Raw genomic sequence first — 9,217 nt, 5'->3', positions numbered from 1 at the left:
GCTTCTGGGGAACAAGTAACGAGGAGTTGGGGGCGCGGGCAGAGGCTGAGGTTCTGTGCAGGTGGGTGCGTGCCTGTTTGCCCGCGGAGGGAGGAGAGGGGGACAAGGGGCAGAAGAGGGGCCCCGCGCAGAGTGCGGTCCTGCTCTACTCTCCCTCGCCGGTCCGCGAGCACGCGCGCACTCGCACCCACCCCACAGACCCCTTTTCCACACGCACAGGCACTTCCCTGCCTCGCCTTCTCCCGATGGGCTAGCCTGCCTCGGAGGCGCAGGGGGTCGTGCCGCCGCCGCGCTCCGGATGCTCCTGGGCGCACCGTCAGGGCCAGCCCCGTGTGGGGGAGGGGTAGTCTCGCGCCGCCGCCGCCGCGCTCCTCCTCCTCCCGCCCCTGCCCCTCCCCCTCCCCGGCGCTCCGAGGCCCGGGCGGCTCTGTCCAATGAGCAGCGGCGTTGCTGGCAGGTGGGGAGTGTTTTTGTTTTGGGTTGAAGTTGAGGCTGAGGAGAGAGCCGAGCTAGCGACGTGCAGTCGTTGCGGCCGCTGGCGCCACGGGAGGTGGTGGAGGCCCAGCCGGAGCCGAGAGGTCTCTCGTTCCCGTCCCACGGCCCCGGCCTCATCCGTTCGGCACCCAGTCCCCGTCCCGGAACTCCCGGGCCTGTCCTGGGCCCCAGGTCTGTGCACTCCGCTCGCCGCAGAGCCCGGCCCGGGCCGCACCCGCCGGCCCCATGAGGAGGGACGTGAACGGAGTGACCAAGAGCAGATTTGAGGTGTGAGCTTGGGGGTCTCAGGCGGCGTGAGGAGGACGGGTCGCGCTCTCTGATCCCAAAACGTCCGCCCCGCACGGAGCCTCCTCCCTGGCGGGCGCCGTCACCCACCCACTGGCGGGGCTGCCAGACTCTGCTCCCCTTTCTTGCGACCCGAAAGCCCAGCGCAGCCGGCTGCCACCAGTCCCCTCGCCGGTTCGCCCCCCGTCTCTTCCCACCGGCGGGCCCCGGCGGGGGATTAGCTTGGGCGCCCTAATTCCCCCCTCCCCCAGGATCGCTCAGCTTTCCATTCTTTACACAACCCTTGGCTTGCCTCCTTCTACCCAGCCATCACGGCTCCGGTGCACCAGAGCCTGCTGCTTCTCTCTCTGCCACTTTCTTCGTGACGCGTTTGTTGTCTATTGAGGGAGGAAATTAGGGGATGGATGCCATTTCTCCAAGTTTGAGACCTTGGTGAAACTAGGGAAGTGGGGGCGGTAGTCTGGGATGATAGAGGCGACCACGGGTTTTCGGTGCTGTGTTTGGTTTGGGTATTGTTCTGATACTTCCTCTTTTTCCCCGTGTAGTCTGTACTTCTGTAGCTCATTGTTTCTGGGAACCCTTGGATGTCTACATGCTTTGAGATTGGAACGAAAGTTCAGCAAATCCATTCCGGTCTGTCTTTTAGGAACTTTTTCTCCTCTAGCGAGGGAGGTTTACTGTCCTGGAATTGAGGAGTGGAAGGTCTTGAAAGCGTCTTTAGAGAGTAGTCATCGTGCAGGGAAGAGATTCCTTTGGGAAGTGAAGTGTTGTAACTACTGATGAATTATAATAGTGTAACAATATTCTGGAAGGTTCCTTGAGGGTCAAGAGAAAGAAACTTCTACAGGAAGAGTAAATGTCACCTGGTCGTTTCTGGCAGAGAACCAGGCTGACCTGGGATCACTCACAGCTCAGTGGACAATCTCACTCGGTGTTTTTCTTCATCTCCATTTGAGAGATGAAATTGTAAGACGGCGAGACAAAAGTTTAAGAAACTGGACAATTAGGTGCAGGGAGTGAAAACTTTTAAGGGTTGTCAGTTTAATCTATTCTTTGATTTCTTATTATGCGAACTGGAAAATAATTTGAATTGATCCGCGAAGATCAAGATAGGAAGTGTTTGGGGTGAGTTTAAGTTCAGAGCTACAGTGTTACTGTTGTACTCGAAGAGTGGAGAAAATCAAAGAATTGGCCTTCTTAGAGTTTTAGTATTTAACTTGATCACTAGAAGAAGATATTATGGAATATATTATTTGGTTTTTAATAGGACATTGGATGACCCTCATGTACAGAGCCCCACTAAAGTTAATTTACGGTGGTTTCGTATTCAGTAGTACTGTAAAAATCTAGAATGTCACTAAAATTACTGAATAGATATTCAGCAGTTAACAGGAATCTTGAAAGGCAGTTCCAGATACTGAAGATTTGAGTCGGGGACAGTCTTTTGCCTGTGGAATTAGCTCTTTATCAGTTTGCTATTCGTTTTAGGTTGAATAATTGTTGGAAAGTATTCTCTTGTGTGTACTTTAAAATTACATTGCTATTTTCTATTTTTATAATTCTCTTATATTTTAATTTACAGTCTCTGTAGGGGTGGCATACTATAATAAAGTGCTAAGAAAATTTGTTGCTTTATTAAGAGGTTTCTTTTTAACTTGTAGCTGATGTAGCTGGCAACTAAAGCTTTCTAAATATGATCTGAGAAGGTAAAAAAAAAGAATAAGGGGGGGAAATCCTTCTTGGACGGTTTCATGATTAAATAAGTGTTTGTTTATAAACTAAAAGCTATTCACTTAGTATAATGTGACGTGTTCCATGCCAGAATACAGATGAGAATGGCTAGAAATGATAGTGTTAATGAAGTTCATTGAGTATTTCTTAAAACCATTTACCTCTTTATTGACCTAATTTACAAGGACTGAGACAATTAGTAATTGGCTTCTTAGAAAGTAGTAAATAAACTTACTGCTTATATGTTGAAAATATTTTAAATATTTACTTTCAGTCAATAAAAGATACGCAAATAAAGCAGATCTAAACATTTACATCAAATGATATTTTAAATCCTCAAAATTACAGTCTTTGCTTCTTAAAGAACTGATAATTTTACAACTGTAAGCAGATAGCAGATCTCTCACTGAGAATTTTTGTGGATGCATGAAATGTTTATATCACATAATAGCTAATTTAAAATTATGGCTGTATAAGATGTTTTTTTCTTGGAGAAAATAACTGCAGCTCTATGAATTTTAGATAGTTGGTTCATTGAAATCCTTTTATAGGTATGCTTTTGTATGTTATAACTGGAGGCCACACACCTTAAATCTCCCACTCTGGGTTAGAGCTATATATATAAAAAAAGATGTTTAAGTTAAAACCAAGGGGCCAGGTGAGGTGGCTCATGCCTGTAATCCCAGCACTTTGGGAGGCCGAGGTGGGTGGACCAGCCTGACCAATCTGGTGAAACCTGGTCTCTACTGAAAATACAAAAATTAGCTGGGCGTGGTAGTGGGAGCCTGTAATCCCAGCTACTTAGGAGGCTGAGGCAGGAGGCGAATCGCTTGAACCCAGGAGGTGGAGGTTGTAGTGAGCCGAGATTGTGCCATTTTACTCCAGCCTGGGCGACACAGCGAGAGACTCCGTCTCCAAAAGAAACAACAACAACAACAACAACAAGGGCGAGTACCTGTTAGCCAGATGTGTAGCATCTTGTAGAATAGCCAAAGTAGATGACTACTGAATAAAGAGTCTCTAGTTAAGAGATCGAGAGATGTGAAAATTCATGTTTTCCTTGCTGTGTCACCTGGGCATTAAATGTATATAGTAATAACCCTTGTAGGTTAATGTAGTAGGTGCTGAATTGTGTTAGTCACTTAATTAAAACTTACCATTCAGATATTTTTTATTATAGTAAACTTTGTAGCAAATTTTAGTAATTTTTTTTCAAATTTAATGATGGTTATTGAACACTTCCTGCATGCCGGACACTGAGCCAGATGTTTTACCTCAGTTACCTCTAGTTTTTCTTTTGTTTTCTTTTTCTTTCTTTTTTTTTTTTTTGGAGATGAAGTCTCGCTCTTGTCCCCGGGCTGGAGTGCAGTGGTGCGATATCGGCTCACTGCAACCTCCACCTCCCGGGTTCAAGCGATTCTACTGCCTCAGCCTCCCGAGTAGCTGGGATTACAGGCGCCTACCACCACGCCTGGCTAATTTTTGTATTTTTAGTAGAGACGGGGTTTAACCATGTTGGCCAGGCTGGTCTCGAACTTCTGACCTCAGGTGATCCACCTGCCTTGGCCTCCCAAAGTGCTGGGATTACAGGCGTGAGCCACTGCGCCCGGCTAGTTATCTCTAGTTTTACTATTCTGTTTTACACTTGAGGAAACTGGAGGCCTGAGAGGTTAAGTAAGGTGTTCAAATTGCACAGCTAGTAAGTGGGGGAGCCAGGATTCCAATCTGCATTTTTTTTTTTGACTCCACTGTCATCCTGCTTTGTTTTTAGTATAACTAGCAAGAAGTCTATAAAATTTTTGGAAAAGAGCTTTTCCAAAGTTCATCCATTATATTTTATTTTGTATTTGCTATTCCTGGGCTCAAGTGATCCTCTCCTCGGCTTCCCAAAGTGTTGTGATTACAGGCGTGATTACCACACCTGCCCACCTTCATTTTAAGCCCCATAATTGACATTATCTTAACACTTAGTGAGATTAGTGTTTAAATATCTAGGCTAGCACTTGAGTCCAAGCTTAGGTTTCTTTCAGTTAAGCCTCTCCACTTTGTCATACTCTTAGTGGTTTCATTATAAGGATATAGTACTGTTAGAGGAAAATTCTGTCTTAATGGGTTTATTAAAAAGCCAAACGTTAAAAAATAATCATAGTGGTAACACTGACTGACATTCAGATACCATTTTACAGTTTAAACAGTGCCTGGAGATAAGAACCCGTAAGTTAGAAAGTGATATGCTCCAATTTGGGTATTTTGAATCCATGTTCATTATGGTTTTTCATTATACCTCACTGCCTTTCTTATAAATCTGTAATATTACATGCAACCTGTAACCCTAGCATGTAATATTTGTTTGCCTACTTGCTTCATTTTATCCAAAGTAACAAAAATCTGGCTGGGCATGGTGGCTCACGCCTGTGATCACAGCACTTTAGGAGGCCAAAGCGGGCGGATCACCTGAGCTCAGGACTTTGAGACCAGCCTAGCCAATGTGGTGAAACCCTGTCTCTACTAAAAATACAAAAATTACCTGGACATGGTGGCGTGCACCTGTAGTCCCAGTTACTCCAACGGCTGGGGCATGAGAATCGCTTGAACCTGGGAAGCAGAGGTTGCAGTGAGTCGAGATCACGCCACTGCACTCCAGCCTGGGTGACAGAGTAAGACTCTGTCTCAAACAAACAACAAAATAACAAAAATCTTAAAATGTGGCATGACAAAAAGAGCATACTACATTGTGAGTGAAGAGACCTGGATTTTTTTATTTTTGAGCTGGGGTCTTGCTCTGTCGCCCAGGCTGGAGTGCAGTGGTGCGATCTCAGCTCACTGCAACACTGCAAGCCCTGCCTCCCGGGTTCACGCCATTCTCCTGCCTCAGCCTCCCGAGTAGCTGGGACTACAGGCGCCCACCACCATGCCTGGCTAATTTTTTTTGTATTTTTAGTAGAGACGGGTTTCACCATGTTAGCCAGGATAGTCTCAATCTCCTGACCTCATGATCCGCCTGCCTCGGCCTCCCAAAGTGCTGAGATTACAGGTGTGAGCCACCACGCCCGGCAAGACCTGGATATTAATCTTAATTTTTTGCCAGCAAGTAACTGTAACCTTGGTCATTTCTTTTTCTTTTTTTCTTTTTTTTTTTTTTTTGAGAAGAAGTTTCGCTTTTGTCTCCCAGACTGGAGTGCAATAGTGCAATCTTGGCTCACTGCAACCCCCGGGTTCAAGAGATTCTCCTGCCTCAGCCTCCCAAGTAGCTGGGATTACAGGCACCCGCCACCATGCTTAGCTAATTTTTGTATTTTTAGTAGAGATGGGGTTTTGCCATATTGGCCAGGCTGGTCTTGAACTACTGACCTCAGGTGACACACCCGTCTCAGCCTCCCAAAGTGCTGGAATTACAGACGTGAGTCACGACACCCGGCCTAGTCATTCTTTTTACTTTTCTAGCTTGGTGATTTCCCTCTTCTATAAAGCAAGGGAATTAGAATCAATCACTAAGGTACCTTTTTTCTGGAATCCTATGAATCTGTGATTTTTGAATAAAAGCAGAAGATCATATTTCCCTGGCCATTTTTTCTGAAACAGCCACTATAATATTTAAGTTTGTAGGCTCAGTCTCAGAATACACTGTTAAGGCTGAAATAAAGACGTTTTTATCCATTAAAACTTTTATCGTCTAATTTAAAGAACATTGTGCATAGAAAATAGCCGTATTTCCAAATTGGTGCGTGTGAAAGTGGTATATATTTTTCCAGTGGGTGACAGTAATTTGTTTCTTTTGAAAACCCTTGCAATGGGATTGAGTACTGGTAAAACTAAGGAATTTTGTTTTTTACACTCTAGCAATTGGTTTGAGAGCAATTATCTAACTTACAGAAAATATGTATCAAAGGCCTGGGCATTTTGGACCCGTTCAATCTGTCCTTTTTGAACAGTGTTATTGATGTTTCTTTATTGCATAATCATGGGTCCTTTTACCATTTATTTATTTATTTTTGAGACAGAGTCTCACTGTGTTGCCCAGGCTGGAGTGTAGTGGCATGATCTTGCCTCACTGCAGTCTCCACCTCCCAGGTTCAAGCGATTCTCCTGCCTTAGCCTTCCGAGTAGCTGGGATTACAGGGGTGTGCCACCATGCCTGGCTAATTTTTGTATTTTTAGTAGAGACAGGGTTTTGCCATGTTGGCCAGGCTGGTCTAGAACTTCTGACCTCAAGTGATCCGCCCACCTTGGCCTCCCAAAGTGCTGGGATTACAGGTGTGAGCCACCGCGCCCGGCCTACAAGTGGTCACACTTTTAAAGTCTTATGTTTCAGGTCGTTTGTCAGTTTTAACTGTTAGTGTTGATGCTTTTTAATCCTAATTTTTAAAAAATCTATCTCTTTTCATTCCTAAAGTTGTCTGTTTTCAAATCTTTATCTCATTTTTCTAGCAAATTTATAAATGCTTGCTTATAGGCCAAGGATCTCATTCCTGCTCCTTAGGTTACTGTTTCTCAACTGGTAACATACGGGAAACTGAATTAAAAATTTCAGTATCTGGCCGGGTGCAGTATCTGGCTGCGCACAGTGGCTCGGGCTTGTAATCCCAGCACTTTGGGAGGCCAAGATGGGCAGATCACTTGAGGTTAGGAGTTCAAGACCAGCCTGGCCAACATGGTGAAACCCCGTCTCTACTAAAATTACAGAAATTAGACGTGTGTAGTGGCGGACGCCTGTAATTTCATCTATTCAGAAGGCTGAGGTGGGAGAATCGCTTGAACCAGGGAGGTGAAAGTTGCAGTGAGCTGAGATTGTGCCACTGCACTTCAGCCTGGGTGACAGAGTGAGATTCCATCTTAAAAAATAAAAAAGCAAAAATTCTGTAATCTCAGCACTTTGGGAGGCTGAGGTGGGCTGATCACGAGGTCAGGAGTTCGAGACCATCCTGGCTAACATGGTGAAACCCCGTCTCTATTAAAAATACAAAAAAAAAAAAAAAAATTAGCCAGGCATGGTGGCGGGTGCCTGTAGTCCCAGCTACTTGGGAGGCTGAGGCAGGTGAATGGTGTGAACCTGGGAGGCGGCGCTTGCAGTGAGCCAAGATCGCGCCACTGCACTCCAGCTTGGGCGACAGAACGAGACTCCATCTCAAAAAAAAAAAAAAAAGTTTCAGTAATCTAACTAGTACTGTGGTTTTGGAAAGGTATTTTTAGATGTTCAAAATAAAATATTCCATGACACCAGGAAAATCCAAAGGAGGGAGGGAGAAGAAAGAATGCCCTTAAAGTGACCAAATTTAGCTACTTGTGCATAGTTGTCTTTACACTGTTTTCCTACTTGGTCTTCAGACTTAGTGAGACTAAACCAATTCTTAGATCAGACCCCTCCCATCCAAATATTGACTCAGAAAAGCCAAGGCATTCAGCTGTGGTTTTACAGTTTTATGTCTTAATATAGTTGGATCCATTAGATATATAAAACATTTTTACTTAACAGCAACTAACAATAGGTGGTGATATTGAACTGTGCAATAGTGTTTGTGCTCAATTCGTCTTGCCTTTGTATAACTTTTATAAAAAACAAAGTTATGTATTTAATATGATAAATCCAAACCAAATTTGCATTAGCTTTTGAAGACTGTTTCTCTTGTTTTTTTTTTTTTTTTTTTGAGATGGAGTCTTGCTCTGTTGCCCAGGCTGGAGTGCTGTGGCGCAATCTCGGCTCACTGCAAGCTCTGGTTCCCAGGTTCACACCATTCTCCTGCCTCAGCCTCCCAAGAAGCTGGGATTACAGGTGCCCGCCACCACGTCCAGCTAATTTTTTTGTATTTTTTAGTAGAGACAGGGTTTCACCATGTTAGCCAGGGTGGTCTCGATTTCCTGACCTCGTGATCCGCCAGCCTTGGCCTCCCAAAGTGCTGGGATTACAGGCGTGAGCCACCGTGCCCGGCCTGTTTCTCTTAAAATAATGATTTTTTTGGGTATTTAGTAAAGATTAAATAATTATTTATTAGGCATGTGAATTATAGCTCTAAGTAAGTAACCTACTTATTCCCTAATCATGTATCCTCAAACTGATTTTATGATACTCTTTTAATAAGCCTCTTATCTAACAGTTGTAGTCAGGTGGAAATAAAATGAATTTATATATGATTTTTGTCCTTGATCCCAGGAATTTCTGGTCAAAACAAAAAAGGAAATCCAATTCCATGTAAGTGAGTAATTAAGTTGATCTTAGGCTTTACTTTGGTGCTAAGACAGAAATTATATCTAACAACACTTCCATAAATGGAAGTGAAGGTTGGCAATATATATATAAAATCCTGGCCCAAACTTAATGAAATATAGTAACCAGTGTGGTGTTTGCTGGTGTGACTTTCTCATCAAGTGGAGAATACATTTCAAAGTGAAAACTGGGGAAGCATTCTCAGTTTATTTATTTATTTATTATTTGTTTATTTATTTATTTTGTTTTCCCTGAGACAGAGTTTCATTCTTCTTGTCCAGGCTGGAGTGCAATGGTGCGATCTCAGCTCACTGCAACCTCCGCCTCCCGGGTTCAAGTGATTCTCCTGCCTCAGCCTCCCAAGTAGCTGAGATTACAGGCACCCGCCACAATGCCCAACTAATTTTTTTATTTTTAGTAGAGATGGGGTTTTGCCATATTGGCCAGGCTGGTCTTGAACTACTGACCTCAGGTGACACACCCGTCTCAGCCTCCCAAAGTGCT

General features: G+C 44.3%; 1 protein-coding gene across 3 annotated transcripts in view; it reads left to right on the top strand.

The window, feature by feature from the left end:
* Positions 1-459: 459 nt before the first annotated feature.
* FBXL20 (F-box and leucine-rich repeat protein 20) overlaps positions 460-9,217 on the top strand; it is a 182,518-nt gene continuing 173,760 nt past the window's right edge. For all 3 annotated transcript variants that reach the window (XM_011984730.1, XM_011984731.1, XM_011984729.1), the window contains exon 1: positions 460-762. In XM_011984730.1, coding sequence (XP_011840120.1) covers positions 721-762 — 42 coding nt within the window. In that variant the 5' untranslated portion in view covers positions 460-720. The remainder of the gene's footprint in view (positions 763-9,217) is intronic.

The sequence above is a fragment of the Mandrillus leucophaeus genome, unplaced genomic scaffold, assembly GCF_000951045.1.
Source record: "Mandrillus leucophaeus isolate KB7577 unplaced genomic scaffold, Mleu.le_1.0 Scaffold272, whole genome shotgun sequence".
Taxonomy (NCBI): Eukaryota; Metazoa; Chordata; class Mammalia; order Primates; family Cercopithecidae; genus Mandrillus; species Mandrillus leucophaeus.
This window is presented reverse-complemented; position numbering and strand designations above follow the sequence as displayed.